The following is a 21391-nucleotide window of genomic DNA, read 5'->3' on the forward strand; positions in this document are numbered from 1 at the left end:
TGGAGGGGGACAGAGCGGGACAGAGCGGCGTGGAGGGGGACAGAGCGGGACAGAGCGGCGTGGAGGGGGACAGAGCGGCGTGGAGCGGGACAGAGCGGCGTGGAGGGGGACAGAGCGGCGTGGAGCGGGACAGAGCGGCGTGGAGCGGGACAGAGCGGCGTGGAGGGGGACAGAGCGGCGTGGAGGGGGACAGAGCGGCGTGGAGGGGGACAGAGCGGGACAGAGCGGCGTGGAGGGGGACAGAGCGGCGTGGAGGGGGACAGAGCGGCGTGGAGGGGGACAGAGCGGCGTGGAGGGGGACAGAGCGGCGTGGAGGGGGACAGAGCGGCGTGGAGGGGGACAGAGCGGCGTGGAGGGGGACAGAGCCGCGTGGAGGGGGACAGAGCGGGACAGAGCGGCGTGGAGGGGGACAGAGCGGGACAGAGCGGCGTGGAGGGGGACAGAGCGGCGTGGAGGGGGACAGAGCGGCGTGGAGGGGGACAGAGCGGCGTGGAGGGGGACAGAGCGGCGTGGAGGGGGACAGAGCGGCGTGGAGGGGGACAGAGCGGCGTGGAGGGGGACAGAGCGGCGTGGAGGGGGACAGAGCGGCGTGGAGGGGGACAGAGCGGCGTGGAGGGGGACAGAGCGGCGTGGAGGGGGACAGAGCGGCGTGGAGGGGGACAGAGCCGCGTGGAGGGGGACAGAGCGGGACAGAGCGGCGTGGAGGGGGACAGAGCGGGACAGAGCGGCGTGGAGGGGGACAGAGCGGCGTGGAGGGGGACAGAGCGGCGTGGAGGGGGACAGAGCGGCGTGGAGGGGGACAGAGCGGGACAGAGCGGCGTGGAGGGGGACAGAGCGGCGTGGAGGGGGACAGAGCGGCGTGGAGGGGGACAGAGCGGCGTGGAGGGGGACAGAGCGGCGTGGAGGGGGACAGAGCGGCGTGGAGGGGGACAGAGCGGCGTGGAGGGGGACAGAGCGGGACAGAGCGGCGTGGAGCGGGACAGAGCGGCGTGGAGGGGGACAGAGCGGCGTGGAGGGGGACAGAGCGGCGTGGAGGGGGACAGAGGGGGACAGAGCGGGACAGAGCGAGTGCCAACAGCCTGTTGACTGTGAAGAGGAGCTGATGTTTCCTTTAAACCGCAGCAAATGTGAATAAAATCAATGTGAATCAGAGACTGTGGCTTATTCTCCATTCTCACCGTCGTCACTACTTCACTTACTCAAAATACTGGAATACATTAGTCATTACAAGTCATTTGAAAGCTAAGACCTACAAACATCTGAATGGAACTGTTTCCTCACTTTGTCGTCACGTTATTGTTGCTTCTTGATTTGAGTAAAGCTGAACTGAAGAACGTGTGTTTGGTTCAGGCGGGGGTTAAGAGGTTAAACTATTGGATTCTATATTTCCTCTATTGTTTAGTCTCCCTCTGACGGCTGTGAGCGCGCCCCCCTCCCTCTGTGCGTCCCCCCCCTCCCTCCCTCCTCGCGCAGCAGCACTCTGTCCCTCCTCCTCCTCCCTCTCATTTACAGCAGCCTCTCGTGCGGAGGATGAAGATGGGGAACTAGCCTCTGCTCCTCTTCTGCTCCTCGCGCTTGGACCGTTGGATGGTCACGTGCCATGAGGTCCGCGCGGCTCTGGGCGGCCCTGTGCCTCGTGCTGTCCGCCTCGTGCTCCAAACACGGTGAGTTGTTCGTGTTTCATGTTTGTATTCGACATTTGGAAATGATGGAGGCGCACTTCCGTCTGGCTCAAACCTGCACGCGGTGAATCACGACTGCGGCGTGACGTCACGGTGTCCGGCGGTTCCTATGGCAACGGCAATTAGCGTAAAAGCCTCGCTCGAGCTGCGCGAGCACTTACGCAGACGTGTTTATGAAGGAGGAGCAGCTGAAACAGTCTTCATGATGACGTGTGGCTTTATCCAAATCTAAAAGAGTCTAAAAGCAACGAAAATACAGGAAAGTCACACAAAAGAAGATAAAAACAAGAAAGAAACCAAAGCCAATGGCAGTGCTGTAATGGCACCCCCTGGTGGCCAGGGGCGGCTCCAGAGACACTTAGTAAACAGCAGTTCTTATGAGCACTTTGACCAAGCCTGGCTCCAAAGAGTTTATGTTTTAGAAGACAAAGAAAACATTAAAGTATAAAAGCAGGAACAAAAAAACATCTTGACTCTTTAGGTCCAGGAGCAGCATTAAGGAGCTCAAATAAAGGATTTGTGCCCAATGTTTACCCCATTTTTACACATTTATTTTACAGTGTTTTGCTGAATGTTTACTCATTTCTTAATCTGTTTTTCTAATATTTAGCCATTTTTTCATATAATATTTTCCACAATTTTTCCAATTTTCCCCCAAATGATTCCCCATTTTTCCTACATTTCTTGACATTGGAGATGAACCCGATATCTCCCCCCCATTGTTCTGTTTTCTGGTTCTAGACGATGGGGAAGTGTTGGTTTGTGATTGACCTGCAGTGTGGGGCCTTATGTGTTTCCTCTGCTCATGTCTGATCCCTGGTCTGAGGGACCTGAGGGACCTGAGGGACCTGCAGCTCCACACGTCCCGGACTCTCGGACAGATGGTTCTGACGTGTTTCTAACCCGCGGCGTCTCCGTCGCTTCAAATCTGTCTCCACGAGCAGAAGCGGCAGAAGCGGCGCTAAAACGCTCAGACGAGTCACACACGGAGCCACCATGACTCAGAAGAAAACAGAAGCTCTGGAGCTCTTCACCCCCCCTGAACCGAGCACATCTGTTCTTCACATGATGAACCATTGCAGATGTTCCACACATGATTGTTCTGTTTGCTGGTTCTGATGTTCTCTTATTTTGTGAACTCCTAAAAGCTGTAGTCACCAGTGCCAGAGGAACGAGCTGACTGTGTCTCCTCTTGTTTCCAGGTTGTTTATTTGAGAAGACGTTGTGCGATGGAGACCAGCTCTGCAGCGATGGTGAGAACTTCCTTTATCTCAGATCAAACTGTTCCCTCTCGGTGAATGTGTAATCGATTAGAAACATAGAGCGCAACGATCTGGACTCGAGAAATATGGCGGAAACATCGTGAGAATCAGGCGAAATACATGATCTTCTTTATAGATGCAGCAGGAACCAGATGTTTACACACACTTTGTCTCCCTGCCTGACCTGAAACCAGCAGCAGATCCAGAACGTATGACCCAGAACATACAGTCCCACAGGCTTCTCACAATCATTGGATGAGTTTTGGTCCATTCCTCCAAACAGACCTGGTGTAACTGAGGCACATGTGTCGGCCATTTTGGGTCTTTCCTTTGTGGGAGAAACATCTGCACTTTAGTGTCTCCTTAAGACTCACACTTCACAGACTCAACCACATCTGGAAGCTTTTTAATATCTAATTCTGGCCTGATTTACTGAGCTTTGAACCCCAAAAACAAGGACAAGTATGATTTTTCTTCTAACTAGTTTATTAAAAAACTAAAGCAGATCTAAAATGCCTCTGTCTAAAGCAGATCTAAACCCGGCTCTGACTAAAGCAGATCTAAACCCGCCTCTGTCTAAAGCAGATCTAAACCCGGCTCTGACTAAAGCAGATCTAAACCTGGCTCAGACTAAAGCAGATCTAAACCTGGCTCTGACTAAAGCAGATCTAAACCCGGCTCTGTCTAAAGCAGATCTAAACCCGGCTCTGACTAAAGCAGATCTAAACCTGGCTCTGACTAAAGCAGATCTAAACCCGGCTCTGTCTAAAGCAGATCTAAACCCGGCTCTGACTAAAGCAGATCTAAACCCGGCTCTGACTAAAGCAGATCTAAACCCGGCTCTGTCTAAAGCAGATCTAAACCCGGCTCTGACTAAAGCAGATCTAAACCCGGCTCTGACTAAAGCAGATCTAAACCTGGCTCTGTCTAAAGCAGATCTAAACCTGGCTCTGTCTAAAGCAGATCTAAACCTGGCTCTGTCTAAAGCAGATCTAAACCCGGCTCTGTCTAAAGCAGATCTAAACCCGGCTCTGACTAAAGCAGATCTAAACCCGGCTCTGACTAAAGCAGATCTAAACCCGGCTCAGACTAAAGCAGATCTAAACCCGGCTCTGACTAAAGCAGATCTAAACCTGGCTCTGACTAAAGCAGATCTAAACCTGGCTCTGTCTAAAGCAGATCTAAACCTGGCTCTGACTAAAGCAGATCTAAACCTGGCTCTGACTAAAGCAGATCTAAACCCGGCTCTGACTAAAGCAGATCTAAACCTGGCTCTGACTAAAGCAGATCTAAACCTGGCTCTGACTAAAGCAGATCTAAACCTGGCTCTGTCTAAAGCAGATCTAAACCCGGCTCTGACTAAAGCAGATCTAAACCTGGCTCTGACTAAAGCAGATCTAAACCCGGCTCTGACTAAAGCAGATCTAAACCTGGCTCTGACTAAAGTAGATCTAAACCCGGCTCTGACTAAAGCAGATCTAAACCCGGCTCTGACTAAAGTAGATCTAAACCCGGCTCTGACTAAAGCAGATCTAAACCTGGCTCTGTCTAAAGCAGATCTAAACCTGGCTCTGTGTAAAGCAGATCTAAACCCGGCTCTGACTAAAGCAGATCTAAACCCGGCTCTGACTAAAGTAGATCTAAACCCGGCTCTGACTAAAGCAGATCTAAACCTGGCTCTGTCTAAAGCAGATCTAAACCTGGCTCTGTCTAAAGCAGATCTAAACCCGGCTCTGTCTAAAGCAGATCTAAACCTGGCTCTGTCTAAAGCAGATCTAAACCTGGCTCTGACTAAAGCAGATCTAAACCTGGCTCTGACTAAAGCAGATCTAAACCCGGCTCTGTCTAAAGCAGATCTAAACCTGGCTCTGTCTAAAGCAGATCTAAACCTGGCTCTGTCTAAAGCAGATCTAAACCTGGCTCTGTCTAAAGCAGATCTAAACCTGGCTCTGACTAAAGCAGATCTAAACCCGGCTCTGTCTAAAGCAGATCTAAACCTGGCTCTGTCTAAAGCAGATCTAAACCTGGCTCTGACTAAAGCAGATCTAAACCTGGCTCTGACTAAAGCAGATCTAAACCCGGCTCTGTCTAAAGCAGATCTAAACCTGGCTCTGTCTAAAGCAGATCTAAACCTGGCTCTGTCTAAAGCAGATCTAAACCTGGCTCTGACTAAAGCAGATCTAAACCCGGCTCTGTCTAAAGCAGATCTAAACCCGGCTCTGACTAAAGCAGATCTAAACCTGGCTCTGTCTAAAGCAGATCTAAACCTGGCTCTGTCTAAAGCAGATCTAAACCTGGCTCTGACTAAAGCAGATCTAAACCCGGCTCTGTCTAAAGCAGATCTAAACCTGGCTCTGTCTAAAGCAGATCTAAACCTGGCTCTGTCTAAAGCAGATCTAAACCCGGCTCTGTCTAAAGCAGATCTAAACCTGGCTCTGTCTAAAGCAGATCTAAACCTGGCTCTGTCTAAAGCAGATCTAAACCCGGCTCTGTCTAAAGCAGATCTAAACCTGGCTCAGACTAAAGCAGATCTAAACCTGGCTCTGACTAAAGCAGATCTAAACCTGGCTCTGTCTAAAGCAGATCTAAACCCGGCTCTGTCTAAAGCAGATCTAAACCTGGCTCTGACTAAAGCAGATCTAAACCCGGCTCTGTCTAAAGCAGATCTAAACCCGGCTCTGTCTAAAGCAGATCTAAACCTGGCTCTGTCTAAAGCAGATCTAAACCCGGCTCTGTCTAAAGCAGATCTAAACCCGGCTCTGTCTAAAGCAGATCTAAACCCGGCTCTGTCTAAAGCAGATCTAAACCTGGCTCTGACTAAAGCAGATCTAAACCCGGCTCTGACTAAAGCAGATCTAAACCCGGCTCTGTCTAAAGCAGATCTAAACCCGGCTCTGTCTAAAGCAGATCTAAACCTGGCTCTGACTAAAGCAGATCTAAACTCTGAGCGTGACTCAGGCCCTTAGGTACAGTTTTCCTCCTGTTCCTGTGGCCCAGCAGAAAGAAGGACAGATGAAAAGGTAAACAACATCGTCGGCCAATCACGTCACGCCGAGGCTTTCGAACGGGCCAATCGGGGCGCGGCAGCGGGGTCCGTCTCCGCGGCAACGCTGGCATCACTGCGGCGTGTCCCTGGCGTTTGTTTGAGAGCGATGAGTCACCGCTGCCCACGGAGAAACGGCGCAGGAAGAAAGAGGAAGAAGAGACTTCAGAAACCTCTATTACATTCAATATGAGGAAGACTTTACTGAAGAACAGGAGGAAGACTTTACTGAAGAACATGAGGAAGAACATGAGGAAGACTTTACTGAAGAACATGAGGAAGACTTTACTGAAGAACATGAGGAAGACTTTACTGAAGAACATGAGGAAGAACATGAGGAAGACTTTACTGAAGAACATGAGGAAGACTTTACTGAAGAACATGAGGAAGACTTTACTGAAGAACATGAGGAAGAACATGAGGAAGACTTCATTTACTGAAGAACATGAGGAAGAACATGAGGAAGACTTCATTTACTGAAGAACATGAGGAAGACTTTACTGAAGAACATGAGGAAGAACATGAGGAAGACTTTACTGAAGAACATGAGGAAGAGTTTACTGAAGAACATGAGGAAGAACATGAGGAAGAGTTCATTTACTGAAGAACATGAGGAAGAGTTCATTTACTGAAGAACATGAGGAAGAGTTCATTTACTGAAGAACATGAGGAAGAACATGAGTGAGAACATGAATCCAAACCTGCTCATCTGCAGAAATGATCTTAAATCCAGCCCTTTCATCAGTTTCATGAACTGTTTTCTGTGAGGAATTCAAAAGCATTAAAAGAAATGTTCATCTATTGTCACTGTACATGTTCATCAAAAACACAAAAACGATGCTCGATATATCGGGTTATTTATATATCGGGTCGATTTTATTTGGTCACAAAGCACTTAGTGAGACAGTTGTACATTCATGATGGTGAGTCACATGTGTGACTCCAGTTTCCCCTGGGGGAGACTGAACCTGACGCTGTCACATCTGTACACATCTGCACACGTCTGCACACATCTGCACACGTCTGCACACGTCTGCACACATCTGCACACGTCTGCACACATCTGCACACGTCTGCACACGTCGATGATCATTCCTTCATGCACATATTGTACATGTTTTTAGTGGTGGGAAAGCTGCCCAGACGTGAGGAGAACATGCAGAACGTCCAGATGGGAATCAAACCCGGGACCTTCTTGCTCACCTGCTAACCACTGTGCCACCGTGCTGCCAGGTTTAGAAGCTTCATACACATGATTATAGACCAGACATCCTTAAAGAGGGGGTGTTCTGCTTTAAAGAGGGGGTGTTCTGCTTTAAAGAGGGGGTGTTCTGCTTTAAAGAGGGGGTGTTCTGCTTTAAAGAGGGGGTGTTCTGCTTTAAAGAGGGGGTGTTCTGCTTTAAAGAGGGGGTGTTCTGCTTTAAAGAGGGGGTGTTCTGCTTTATAGAGGGGGTGTTCTGCTTTAAAGAGGGGGTGTTCTGCTTTAAAGAGGGGGTGTTCTGCTTTAAAGAGGGGGTGTTCTGCTTTATAGAGGGGGTGTTCTGCTTTATAGAGGGGGTGTTCTGCTTTAAAGAGGGGGTGTTCTGCTTTAAAGAGGGGGTGTTCTGCTTTATAGAGGGGGTGTTCTGCTTTAAAAAGGGGGTGTTCTGCTTTAAAGAGGGGGTGTTCTGCTTTAAAGAGGGCGTGTTCTGCTTTAAAGAGGGGGTGTTCTGCTTTAAAGAGGGGGTGTTCTGCTTTTGTCAGTCCCATAGCACCAGTCTATATCTCACTACAATGATGACAAACCTTCTGTTGGTCTGTAAATGCAGTAAATTAGAATAACTGCCTTGTATAAAATGTCTCTCTCAAAATGGCTGTAGTGAATGTCTTGAAATAGGCCTCTGTCTCTTTAAGAACCTCTGAGCCTTTAGACACGCCCCCTCCACACGCTGTCTGTGGCATCAGTGGGGAGGGGGTTCTGCTGAGGAGCAGTGGTTGGTTACTCGGCTGGTGACCAAAGCTCGGAGGCGTCTCCAGGAGGTGGGGGCGTTCCTAGGAGGACTCAGGCAAACCTATCCCTAAAATGGCCGCCATCAGAGTTTTTACAGATTACTCAGAAATACGTGAATGTGCCAAGGCAACACTTCAGCCATGTTTTTAATGAGGGAGTGACAGAATAACATGATGGAAAGCCGGAACAAGTCCATTTTGCATAATACCCCCCCCTTTAAATATCGGCCAGAAATATCGGTGGCATATCGACATCGGCCTTACAAAAACCCATATCGGTCGACCTCTACCAAAAACACTTTCAGCTGCAGGTTTTTTCTACTTTAACTTTTGAACGTCCACATTGTCCCTCATAGCTCTGTTTGAGAAGAACCAAACCTGTGACTGTTCTCCTGTGTTCTCCTGTGTTCTCCTGTGTTCTCCTGTGTTCTCCTGTGTTCTCCTGTGTTCTCCTGTGTTCTCCTGTGTCCCTCAGACGGTCTGTTCGGGCAGTGCCAGAGTCCACACCAGCCCGCTCTGCAGTACCAGGTGTCCGTCCCGCTGCTCCACAGGCTGCAGCAGGTCCTGAAGGAGCTCATGGACCAAGGTTCTCCTCCTCGCTCCTCCTCCTCTGTGCTGTTTTCTGAGTCTGTGTCTAACCCAGCGTCCTCCCTCAGGCCTGACGTGGAGAGACGACCTGACGCAGCTGGTCGTGGGCCGAGAGCTCAGCAGAGTCCCCTCGGCCGGGGCCCGGGGCCCGGACAGACCCCGACTGTGAGCAGAGCTTTTATTACTGAGATGTTTGTCCTGCAAAGTTCCACAGACTAAAGCTAAATGAACTCTGCTCGTGAACATCAAACACCTCCCTCCTCTGTCCACCAGGGCGGCGCGAGCGTCCGGCCCGGCGCCGCGCTCCAACCACGACGACCTCCTGCAGCAGTTTGTGGACTACATGGTTCTGGAGCCGTCCCAGTCGTCCGTGCGCAGCCCCCTGGGGGACCCCTACTCCTACAAACAGGTGCAAGCAATCACTTTCATCTTTGGCTACAATTTTTACCTCTTTTTTCAAAATTCTATTTTTTTGTCCTAACTTTTCCCAATGTTTTTTGCCTTTTTCTTCCACATTGTTGCTAAATTTTTCTTTAACTCTTTCTTTGTTTTCTCTCTTTTTTCCCCGATTTCCCCTGTTTTTCTCCAGTTTTTTCCACATGTTTTGTCTATTGTTTCAAACTTTCCCTGAATTTCTTTCCCTATTTTTCATTTATTTCTTTCCCTATTTTTCCCCCACTCTCCCCCAATGTTTCCCAATGTTTGATTTTTTCAAACTTCTTGACATTGGAGAAAACTCGATATTGTCCATTTGTATCTGAATAAATGTCTAAAACAGTTAAACTCCGTATTGTGAAGATCAGGGTTAGTTTGTGAGTGAACTCCTCATGATCCTCTTGTTTTTGCGTTTGTGCAGCAGCCGTTCAGGTTCCAGGACGAGGAGGAGCGCTCCCTGAACTCCCTGGACTCCCTGGACTCCCTGGACCAGAGGCCGATCTTCAAACCCGGGGCCTCGGACCAGGACCAGCAGATCCTCCAGGAGCTGGTGTCGTACCTGGCCGCGCCCTCCTCCCGCTCCGGCTCCTTCTTCCCGGACCTGGGCCTGGACTTCCCCCTGGACTACGGTCAGGACCTGGCCTCGCGGCAGCAGAGTCAGAAGGTCCAGCAGCAGTTGGGCGCTCTGCCCGGGTTCAGCGGTGAGTCTGAGCCTCCAGCAGGTCTTCGTGATGTTCTTGTCCTTACACGACCTGGTCTCATGTCCTCAGACGACTCGGTCCAGACTCTGGCCTCGCTCCTGGATCAGTTCGGTCAGTCTGACCCCGGACAGGCCGAGGATCTGCCGGCGACTCTCAAACAGCTCAGTCTGCAGCGCTCGTACAGCAGCCCGGACAAAGGTGCGGCTCCCACACACAGCCACCAGGGGGCGACGAGGCACAGTTTGGTTTCTTTGTGGAGGATCAGACGATAAACTATGATGTGTTTTTTTCCTTTTCAGATAAATATGGAAACAGCCCGTCGGGGAAGAAGGTACGATCTTTCACATTTCCCAAAGAGAAGCTTTAGGTTGATTTTGATTGATCTCCAGTTCACAGAAGGCTCCATGTCCTACAAGTCCAGCTCCTCCTTAAACCCGTCTGAGTCCAAGAGCCCAGAGTTAAACCGGGAGCAAGAGGAGCACAACAAAAGGTAACACTGGGACATAAATGAATAAACTCAGACTAAACTCCCACTGTTTCAGTGCGGTGGAGCCGGCGCTCAAGTTCTCCATCAAACCCAGCTCCCAGAACATCTCAGCAGACAAAGCCGGTGAGAAAAGTCTCTGTTTCTTTCTCGTGGTTTCCCTGTGGTCTTCCTGTGGTCTGTGGTCCCTGTGGTCTTCCTGTGGTCCCTGTGGTCTTCCTGTGGTCCCTGTGGTCTTCCTGTGGTCTGTGGTCCTCCTGTGGTCTTACAGAGTTGTGTTTGTCCAGTGGTGGAGAAGACGTTTGCAGAGACAGATGGAATCCAGATGCTGCAGAACCTCAGAGAGGTGAGAACATCTGCTGAAGGCTTTATTTATATATATAATATTATTTGTATATTACGTCCTCTGTGTCCTCCAGGGGCACGAGGGGAAGGCGTTGCCGTTGGCGACCCCGATGCAGCCTCCGCGGTCGCGCTGGGCCTTCGCCACGCTGGTCATCATGGCGTGTGTGGGCAGCGTCCTGGTGGCGGCCATGACTATCGCCTGCCTCCGCCATCACGCCACCCGCCTGGCAGCCTCCAAACTGGGCTTAGCTCCAGAGGCCGGGCCCTTCACCCACCAGGAGTACCAGGTAATACTGGAGTACCAGAAGTACCAGGTAATACTCCAGTACAGGGTAATACTCCAGTATGAGGAGTACCAGGTAATACTGGAGTACAGGGTAATACTGAAGTACCCAGATGTTCCAGATGTGTACACGGTTTCTGCCACTTGTGTGTAAAGACTCGAGTACAGGGTAATACTGTAGTACAGGGTAATACTCGATTATAGGGTAATACTAGAGTACAGGGTAGTACTGGAGTACCCAGATGTTCCAGATGTTCCAGATGTTCCAGGTTTCTGCCACTCTTGTGTAAAGACTAGAGTACAGGGTAATACTGTAGTACAGGGTAATACTCGAGTATAGGGTAATACTAGAGTACAGGGTAGTACTGGAGTACAGGGTAGTACTGGAGTACAGGGTAATACTGTAGTACCAGATGTTCCAGATGTTCCAGGTTTCTGCCACTCTTGTGTAAAGACTGTAGTACAGGGTAGTACTGGAGTACCCAGATGTTCCAGATGTTCCAGATGTTCCAGGTTTCTGCCACTCTTGTGTAAAGACTCGAGTACAGGGTAATACTGGAGTACAGGGTAATACTGTAGTACCAGATGTTCCAGATGTGTACACGGTTTCTGCCACTCTTGTGTAAAGACTCGAGTACAGGGTAATACTGGAGTACCCAGATGTTCTAGATGTTCCAGATGTTCCAGGTTTCTGCCCCTCTTGTGTAAAGACTGGAGTGTTTGACTGACAGGACCTGTGTCGTCAGCACATGGCGTCCAAAGGAGCGTTCGGGCGCCTGGAGGCGGCCGCTCTGGGCGCGGTGGGCGGGGCCGGAGGAGGAGGCGGAGCCGGCGTCGGAGGAGCGGCGGTGGGCGGGGCTTACGGAGAAGCGGTGGGCGGGGCCGACTCCCGCGTCAGCAGCGTTTCCTCTCAGTTCAGTGAAGGCGCTCAGCCCAGCCCCAGCTCGCACAGCAGCACCCCCTCCTGGTGCGAGGAGCCGGCGCAGGCCAACATGGACATCTCCACCGGTCACATGATCCTGGTCAGACTCCGCCCCTCGCTTTGACCACAGTGTCCACTCTGTTCCTATGGCTGTGACTGTGTTTGTCCCACAGGCGTACATGGAGGACCACCTGCGGAACAAGGACCGCCTGCTGAAGGAGTGGGAGGCGCTGTGTTCGTACCAGGCGGAGCCCAGCGCGGCGTCTGTGGCCCAGAGCGACGCCAACGCCAAGAAGAACCGCTGCCCGGACTCCCTGCCCTGTGAGTACAGCGAGCGAGCGAGAGTAACCTGTGAGAGGCGGGCTCTGACCTCCTGTGAGAGGCGGGCTCTGACCTCCTGTGAGACCCGGGCTCTGACCTCCTGTGAGAGGCGGGCTCTGACCTCCTGTGAGACCCGGGCTCTGACCTCCTGTGAGAGGCGGGCTCTGACCTCCTGTGAGAGGCGGGCTCTGACCTCCTGTGAGAGGCGGGCTCTGACCTCCTGTGAGAGGCGGGCTCTGACCTCCTGTGTGACCCGGGCTCTGACCTCCTGTGAGAGGCGGGCTCTGACCTCCTGTGAGAGGCGGGCTCTGACCTCCTGTGAGAGGCGGGCTCTGACCTCCTGTGAGAGGCGGGCTCTGACCTCCTGTGAGAGGCGGGCTCTGACCTCCTGTGAGAGGCGGGCTCTGGCCTCCTGTGAGAGGCGGGCTCTGACCTCCTGTGAGAGGCGGGCTCTGACCTCCTGTGTGACCCGGGCTCTGACCTCCTGTGAGAGGCGGGCTCTGACCTCCTGTGAGAGGCGGGCTCTGACCTCCTGTGAGAGGCGGGCTCTGACCTCCTGTGTGACCCGGGCTCTGACCTCCTGTGAGAGGCGGGCTCTGACCTCCTGTGAGAGGCGGGCTCTGACCTCCTGTGAGAGGCGGGCTCTGACCTCCTGTGAGAGGCGGGCTCTGACCTCCTGTGAGAGGCGGGCTCTGACCTCCTGTGTGACCCGGGCTCTGACCTCCTGTGAGAGGCGGGCTCTGACCTCCTGTGAGAGGCGGGCTCTGACCTCCTGTGAGAGGCGGGCTCTGACCTCCTGTGAGAGGCGGGCTCTGACCTCCTGTGAGAGGCGGGCTCTGACCTCCTGTGTGACCCGGGCTCTGACCTCCTGTGTGACCCGGGCTCTGACCTCCTGTGAGAGGCGGGCTCTGACCTCCTGTGTGACCCGGGCTCTGACCTCCTGTGTGACCCGGGCTCTGACCTCCTGTGAGAGGCGGGCTCTGACCTCCTGTGAGAGCCGGGCTCTGACCTCCTGTGAGAGGCGGGCTCTGGCCTCCTGTGAGAGGCGGGCTCTGGCCTCCTGTGAGAGCCGGGCTCTGACCTCCTGTGAGAGCCGGGCTCTGGCCTCCTGTGAGAGGCGGGCTCTGACCTCCTGTGAGAGGCGGGCTCTGACCTCCTGTGAGAGGCGGGCTCTGACCTCCTGTGTGACCCGGGCTCTGACCTCCTGTGAGAGGCGGGCTCTGACCTCCTGTGAGAGGCGGGCTCTGACCTCCTGTGAGAGGCGGGCTCTGTGAGAGGCGGGCTCTGTGAGAGGCGGGCTCTGACCTCCTGTGAGAGGCGGGCTCTGACCTCCTGTGAGAGGCGGGCTCTGACCTCCTGTGAGAGGCGGGCTCTGACCTCCTGTGAGAGGCGGGCTCTGACCTCCTGTGAGAGGCGGGCTCTGACCTCCTGTGAGAGGCGGGCTCTGACCTCCTGTGAGAGGCGGGCTCTGACCTCCTGTGTGACCCGGGCTCTGACCTCCTGTGTGACCCGGGCTCTGACCTCCTGTGTGACCCGGGCTCTGACCTCCTGTGTGACCCGGGCTCTGACCTCCTGTGAGAGGCGGGCTCTGACCTCCTGTGTGACCCGGGCTCTGACCTCCTGTGAGAGACGGGCTCTGACCTCCTGTGAGAGGCGGGCTCTGACCTCCTGTGAGAGGCGGGCTCTGACCTCCTGTGAGAGGCGGGCTCTGACCTCCTGTGAGAGGCGGGATCTGACCTCCTGTGAGAGGCGGGCTCTGTGAGAGGCGGGATCTGACCTCCTGTGAGAGGCGGGCTCTGACCCCCTGTGAGAGGCGGGCTCTGACCCCCTGTGAGAGGCGGGATCTGACCTCCTGTGAGAGGCGGGCTCTGACCTCCTGTGAGAGGCGGGATCTGACCTCCTGTGAGAGGCGGGCTCTGACCTCCTGTGTGAGGCGGGATCTGACCTCCTGTGAGAGGCGGGCTCTGACCCCCTGTGAGAGGCGGGATCTGACCTCCTGTGAGAGGCGGGCTCTGACCCCCTGTGAGAGGCGGGATCTGACCTCCTGTGAGAGGCGGGCTCTGACCTCCTGTGAGAGGCGGGATCTGACCTCCTGTGAGAGGCGGGCTCTGACCTCCTGTGAGAGGCGGGATCTGACCTCCTGTGAGAGGCGGGCTCTGACCCCCTGTGAGAGGCGGGCTCTGACCTCCTGTGAGAGACGGGCTCTGACCTCCTGTGAGAGGCGGGCTCTGACCTCCTGTGAGACCCGGGCTCTGACCTCCTGTGAGAGGCGGGCTCTGACCTCCTGTGAGAGGCGGGCTCTGACCTCCTGTGAGAGGCGGGCTCTGACCTCCTGTGAGAGGCGGGCTCTGACCTCCTGTGAGAGGCGGGCTCTGACCTCCTGTGTGACCCGGGCTCTGACCTCCTGTGAGAGGCGGGCTCTGACCTCCTGTGAGAGGCGGGCTCTGACCTCCTGTGAGAGACGGGCTCTGACCTCCTGTGAGAGGCGGGCTCTGACCTCCTGTGTGACCCGGGCTCTGACCTCCTGTGTGACCCGGGCTCTGACCTCCTGTGAGAGGCGGGCTCTGACCTCCTGTGAGAGGCGGGCTCTGACCTCCTGTGTGACCCGGGCTCTGACCTCCTGTGAGAGGCGGGCTCTGACCTCCTGTGTGACCCGGGCTCTGACCTCCTGTGAGAGGCGGGCTCTGACCTCCTGTGAGAGGCGGGCTCTGACCTCCTGTGAGAGGCGGGCTCTGACCTCCTGTGAGAGGCGGGCTCTGACCTCCTGTGAGAGGCGGGCTCTGACCTCCTGTGAGAGGCGGGCTCTGACCTCCTGTGTGACCCGGGCTCTGACCTCCTGTGTGACCCGGGCTCTGACCTCCTGTGAGAGGCGGGCTCTGACCTCCTGTGAGAGGCGGGCTCTGACCTCCTGTGAGAGGCGGGCTCTGACCTCCTGTGTGACCCGGGCTCTGACCTCCTGTGTGACCCGGGCTCTGACCTCCTGTGAGAGGCGGGCTCTGACCTCCTGTGAGACCCGGGCTCTGACCTCCTGTGAGAGGCGGGCTCTGACCTCCTGTGAGAGGCGGGCTCTGACCTCCTGTGAGAGGCGGGCTCTGACCTCCTGTGAGAGGCGGGCTCTGACCTCCTGTGTGACCCGGGCTCTGACCTCCTGTGAGAGGCGGGCTCTGACCTCCTGTGTGACCCGGGCTCTGGCCTCCTGTGTGAGGCGGGCTCTGACCTCCTGTGAGAGGCGGGGTCTGACCTCCTGTGAGAGGCGGGCTCTGACCTCCTGTGAGAGGCGGGCTCTGACCTCCTGTGAGAGGCGGGCTCTGACCTCCTGTGAGACCCGGGCTCTGACCTCCTGTGAGACCCGGGCTCTGACCTCCTGTGAGAGGCGGGCTCTGTGAGAGGCGGGCTCTGACCTCCTGTGAGAGGCGGGCTCTGACCTCCTGTGAGAGGCGGGCTCTGACCTCCTGTGAGAGGCGGGCTCTGACCTCCTGTGAGACCCGGGCTCTGACCTCCTGTGAGAGGCGGGCTCTGACCTCCTGTGAGAGGCGGGCTCTGTGAGAGGCGGGCTCTGACCTCCTGTGAGAGGCGGGCTCTGACCTCCTGTGAGAGGCGGGCTCTGTGAGACCCGGGCTCTGACCTCCTGTGAGAGGCGGGCTCTGATCTCCTGTGAGAGGCGGGCTCTGACCTCCTGTGAGACCCGGGCTCTGACCTCCTGTGAGAGGCGGGCTCTGTGAGAGGCGGGCTCTGACCTCCTGTGAGAGGCGGGCTCTGTGAGAGGCGGGCTCTGACCTCCTGTGAGAGGCGGGCTCTGACCTCCTGTGTGACCCGGGCTCTGACCTCCTGTGAGAGGCGGGCTCTGGCCTCCTGTGAGAGGCGGGCTCTGACCTCCTGTGAGAGGCGGGCTCTGACCTCCTGTGAGAGGCGGGCTCTGTGAGACCCGGGCTCTGACCTCCTGTGAGAGGCGGGCTCTGATCTCCTGTGAGAGGCGGGCTCTGACCTCCTGTGTGACCCGGGCTCTGACCTCCTGTGAGAGGCGGGCTCTGACCTCCTGTGAGAGGCGGGCTCTGACCTCCTGTGTGACCCGGGCTCTGACCTCCTGTGAGAGGCGGGCTCTGACCTCCTTTGAGAGGCGGGCTCTGACCTCTTGTGTGACCTGGGCTCTGACCTCCTGTGTTTACAGACGACCACGCCCGAGTCAAGCTCAAAGCCGAGATCAACCCGTCACGCTCCGACTACATCAACGCCAGCCCCATCGTAAGCCCCGCCTCCTCCCAGTCCCCTCCCCTTTATTACAATAACCATGGTTTAACTGTCCTGCAGATCGAGCACGACCCCCGCATGCCCGCCTACATCGCCACGCAGGGCCCGCTGTCGCACACCATCTCAGACTTCTGGCAGGTAAACGCCCTGGCCGCCCCTCGCCCCCGCCCTCGCCGCCGCTGGAACACGCTTTAACCCACGTGTGTCTGTCCTGGCGTGTGCAGATGGTGTGGGAGAACGGCTGCACTGTCATCGTCATGCTCAGCGCTCTGGTGGAGGACGGAGAGAAGCAGTGTGACCGGTACTGGCCCGACGAAGGCTCCTCGCTCTACCACATCTACGAGGTACTTTCACACAGCCCAAAGCAAGACTGTCTGTTGGGGGCCCCGGGCAGCTGCGCCTCTGTGCATTTGCTTAGAGGTCAGACCAGATTTGTGTTGTATCTTGTTTTTGTGTGTGATGTAAATGTAGATGTTTCTGCATATTTCTGATGGTTTGCAAATAAATGGCTTCATCATCGTCATCGTCATGGAGAAAGTCCCAGAGATATGATTCTATCTTATTCTAGTCCAGCTGTAGATTGTTTATATTTCCTGTTTCCTCCTCCTCGCTCTCGCAGGTGAACCTGGTGTCCGAGCACATCTGGTGTAACGACTTCCTGGTGCGCAGCTTCTACCTGAAGAACGTCCAGACTCAGGAGACCCGCACGCTCACACAGTTCCACTTCCTCAGCTGGCCGGCCCAGGGCATCCCCACCTCCACGCGCCCCCTGCTGGACTTCCGCCGGTACTACACGGCTCTTCTGTGCCTTAACCTGCGTCATGTTGGAGCTGAACCTTTGTGATGCTTTTGTTCTTTCAGGAAAGTGAATAAGTGCTACAGAGGACGCTCCTGCCCCATCATCGTGCACTGCAGGTAAAGCACTTTAGCTTTCACCTCCTGCCCCATCATCGTGCACTGCAGGTAAAGCACTTTAGCTTTCACTTCCTGTCATCGTGCACTGCAGGTAAAGCACTTTAGCTTTCACTTCCTGTCATCGTGCACTGCAGGTAAAGCACTTTAGCTTTCACTTCCTGTCATCGTGCACTGCAGGTAAAGCACTTTAGCTTTCACCTCCTGTCATCGTGCACTGCAGGTAAAGCACTTTAGCTTTCACCTCCTCATCATCGTGCACTGCAGGTAAAGCACTTTAGCTTTCACCTCCTGTCATCGTGCACTGCAGGTAAAGCACTTTAGCTTTCACCTCCTGTCATCGTGCACTGCAGGTAAAGCACTTTAGCTTTCACCTCCTCATCATCGTGCACTGCAGGTAAAGCACTTTAGCTTTCACCTCCTCATCATCGTGCACTGCAGGTAAAGCACTTTAGCTTTCACCTCCTGTCATCGTGCACTGCAGGTAAAGCACTTTAGCTTTCACCTCCTCATCATCGTGCACTGCAGGTAAAGCACTTTAGCTTTCACTTCACATTATTATTCATGCTAAAGGCTGGACCAGGTAATTGGTAATTCGAGGTCAATAATGAGCTGAACCTGAACGTCCTGAAGGGGGCGCTCTGTTAGGTGCGCCCCCTTCAGGACGTTCTGCTGACACATGTTGTTATGACGTCATCAGCTGCTCGACTAAAGCACTGTCTCCTCAGCGACGGGACGGGGCGCACCTAACAGAGCGCCCCCTCCTGACACATGTTGTCATGACGTCATCAGCTGCTCGACTAAAGCACTGTCTCCTCAGCGACGGGACGGGGCGCACCTAACAGAGCGCCCCCTCCTGACACATGTTGTCATGACGTCATCAGCTGCTCGACTAAAGCACTGTCTCCTCAGCGACGGGACGGGGCGCACCGGCACCTACATCGTGATCGACATGGTCCTGAACCGCATGTCCAAAGGTCTGAGTCCACTTTAACCCCTTCATGTTGTTCCCTCGTGTTGTTCTGACAGTGTGTGCGCCCCCTGCAGGTGTGAAGGAGATCGACATCGCCGCCACGCTGGAGCACGTGCGCGACCAGAGGCTCGGGATGGTGCGCACCAAGGTCAGGCGCAGGACTGACCCGCGCGTCCCAGCTCAACTCAGGATTTTTGTTAATTTATTTATTTTTATATTTTTATATTTTTTATATATATATATTTTAATTCTCAATGTTTGCCCCATTTTTCTTATTTTTGCCCCAATATTTTCTCATTATTTATTACTAATATTTTCCTTATTTCCTCAAATTTCTCCCTATTTTTTTCCACAATCCTTTTCACAATTTTTTTTAGTTTCACCAATATTTTCCCATAAGTTTTGCTCATTTTTAATACTAATATTTTCCAGATTTCCTCCCATTTTTTCCAGATTTTTCCCAATTTTTTTGACACCTTGTTTCTTATCTTTGCCACAATTATCCCCAAATTATTCCCCACATTTCTACATTTCGTGCCATCATTATCGGTATCGGTATCGGCATCAGTATCGAAAAGCAAGTATCGTTAAAGTACTGGGATCTAAATGCTCATTTCCTCCAGGACCAGTTCGAGTTCGCGCTGACGGCCGTCGCGGAGGAAGTGAACGCCATCCTGAAAGCCCTCCCTCAGTGACCCCAGCGTGACCCCAGCGTGACCCCAGCGTGACCCCAGCGTGACCCTCCTGCATCTGCGCCTGAGCTCCAAACAAGACGCCGCCCCAAAAACCAGAGAGGAAACCGCCTTTAACCAAGACGCTCACGACTAACGCTTTACCAGACGCAGACAGGACAGAGGCGCCCGGCGAGGACGGCGAGGGAGACGGCGAGGGAGACGGCGAGGACGGCGAGGGAGACGGCGAGAGAGACGGCGAGAGAGACGGCGAGAGAGACGGCGAGAGAGACGGCGAGAGAGACGGCGAGGACGGCGAGAGAGACGGAGAGAGAGACGGCGAGGACGGAGAGAGAGACGGAGAGAGAGACGGCGAGAGAGACGGCGAGGGAGACGGCGAGAGAGACGGCGAGGACGGCGAGAGAGACGGAGAGAGAGACGGCGAGAGAGACGGAGAGAGAGACGGCGAGAGAGACGGAGAGAGAGACGGCGAGAGAGACGGAGAGAGAGACGGCGAGAGAGACGGCGAGAGAGACGGAGAGAGAGACGGCGAGAGAGACGGAGAGAGAGACGGCGAGAGAGACGGAGAGAGAGACGGCGAGAGAGACGGAGAGAGAGACGGCGAGAGAGACGGCGAGAGAGACGGAGAGAGAGACGGCGAGAGAGACGGCGAGACGCTGCAGGGAGAGTTCACTTCTGTGGCAACAGCCCAAACTGTCTTTACCAGGTTTATTTATCCAGGAAGTGACTCCAACACGGTCGTTCCCGCGCTCACTCATTCACACATACTCTGTGTTAATAATTATACAGAGTCTGACCCAGCGGGGGGGGCGGGACTAAGAGTCACCTCGATTTCCAATAGGTTGAGAGTCACTGAGCCGGTTTATTCAAAAACTAAACCAGATCTTCGCCGCCGCCCTCCCCTCAGCGCCTCGCCGCCGCCCTCCCCTCAGCGCCTCCCCTCAGCGCCTCCCCTCAGCGCCTCGCCGCCGCCCTCCCCTCAGCGCCTCCCCTCAGCGCCTCCCCTCAGCGCCTCCCCTCAGCGCCTCCCCTCAGCGCCTCCCCTCAGCGCCTCGCCGCCGCCCTCCCCTCAGCGCCTCCCCTCAGCGCCTCCCCTCAGCGCCTCCCCTCAGCGCCTCCCCTCAGCGCCTCGCCGCCGCCCTCCCCTCAGCGCCGGGACGCTACGCTTTGCCTCTCGTCTTGTTTACGCCTCCGTCCCTTTAACTCACTGCCTACTACAAGCATGTCACTGCGGTCAGGATGAAGCCCGATGCCCTTCCTCACCTCCTGTCTACCTCCACCTCCTCTTCCTCCCTCCTCCTCCTGCCCCTCCTCTCCCTCTCCTCCTCCTGCCCCTCCTCTCCCTCTCCTCCTCCTCCCTCTCCTCCTCCCTCTCCCCCTCCTCCCTTCCCCCTCCTCCTCCTGCCCCTCCTCTCCCTCTCCTCCTCCTGCCCCTCCTCTCCCTCTCCTCCTCCTCCCTCTCCTCCTCCCTCTCCCCCTCCTCCCTCTCCCCCTCCCCCTCCTCTTCCTCCCTCCTCCTCCTCCCTCTCCTCCTCCCTCTCCTCCTCCTCCTCCTGCCCCTCCTCTCCCTCTCCTCCTCCTCCTCCCTCTCCTCCTCCTCCTCCTGCCCCTCCTCTCCCTCTCCTCCTCCTCTCCCTCTCCTCCTCCTCCTCCTGCCCCTCCTCTCCCTCTCCTCCTCCTCTCCCTCTCCTCCTCCTCTTCCTCCTCCTCCTCCCCCTCCTCCCCCCCCCCCCCCTGTCATGTTTAGATGTCTCACTGTGCGTCTCTTCCTCGTCCGTGTTGAATGTTCTTGCAAATGAAAAAATAAGCTAAAAACAAATTTAAAACTATTCTCTTCTATAAAGATGGGTCTATTTTGTATCTTGTGACTTAATAATAATAAACCTTTTGGTGTTGAAGTGCTGCAATCATGCCCGGAGTCTCTCTCTTTTATCACGTGTTCATTTATTCACCTACGACCCCCAAATACACGATTACACGATCACAACACTGAAACCGCCCTTTCATTTTGAACATGTTTATTTTAATGGAAGTAGATTTTGTCTTTACATGATTTGAACTGTTATAAAGTATAAAGATTTCTAAATAAACAAATATCTCGGGGGTAAATTGACCCAGATTGACCCAATAAACAAAGATTTTAATGCACAATTAATTAATTGATTCTGAGTCTTGTAGAGACAAGGAAATTATAATGAAATTTACATTAAATTATTTTGGGTTTTTAGAGGCAAAATGTCATGATCTGCAGATGGAGCAAATGAAAAGAGAAATATTATATAGATTTTTAAATAAAATTGCAAATGGGAAACACTACATGTAAAAACAAGTAAGATTTTATGATGAATTGTCTGGAGGTTAAAATAAGCCACATTTAACACAAACATATTAAATATCCATGTTTTTATTTTAATCTATAAGGTCCAGAGGTTTTTCTTATTCATTAGTTTATTTGTTTTGTTTATTTATCGTCTTGTGAAAAGGCCGTAAGCGGAACCTTTGTTGTGTGAC

At 54.3% G+C, this 21391-nt stretch overlaps 1 protein-coding gene across 1 annotated transcript; it reads left to right on the top strand.

Annotated features, from left to right (window-relative positions):
- Positions 1–1491: 1491 nt before the first annotated feature.
- Positions 1492–18971, top strand: LOC306981941 (receptor-type tyrosine-protein phosphatase-like N). The gene is made up of 22 exons (XM_079581681.1): positions 1492–1664; positions 2885–2935; positions 8452–8562; positions 8633–8729; positions 8838–8973; positions 9421–9700; positions 9770–9898; positions 10000–10031; positions 10090–10190; positions 10243–10310; positions 10472–10530; positions 10604–10816; positions 11544–11834; positions 11908–12055; positions 16224–16297; positions 16364–16441; positions 16528–16647; positions 16923–17089; positions 17165–17218; positions 18128–18192; positions 18263–18336; positions 18812–18971. The coding sequence occupies exons 1-22, from the start codon at positions 1601–1603 to the stop codon at positions 18881–18883; spliced, it is 2484 nt and encodes an 827-aa protein (XP_079437807.1). The 5' UTR covers positions 1492–1600; the 3' UTR covers positions 18884–18971.
- Positions 18972–21391: the final 2420 nt, after the last annotated feature.

Source organism: Gobius niger (assembly GCF_951799975.1).
Source record: "Gobius niger genome assembly, chromosome: 23".
In the NCBI taxonomy this organism is placed as follows: domain Eukaryota; kingdom Metazoa; phylum Chordata; class Actinopteri; order Gobiiformes; family Gobiidae; genus Gobius; species Gobius niger.

Bases quoted from the DNA above. Each gene is read 5' to 3' on its own strand.
- LOC306981941 (XM_079581681.1), top strand. From the start codon at position 1,601: ATGAGGTCCGCGCGGCTCTGGGCGGCCCTGTGCCTCGTGCTGTCCGCC. The intron at 8,730-8,837 runs GTGAGCAGAGCT...TCTGTCCACCAG, and splicing joins GGCCCGGACAGACCCCGACT to GGCGGCGCGAGCGTCCGGCC. The intron at 10,032-10,089 runs GTACGATCTTTC...ATTGATCTCCAG, and splicing joins ACAGCCCGTCGGGGAAGAAG to TTCACAGAAGGCTCCATGTC.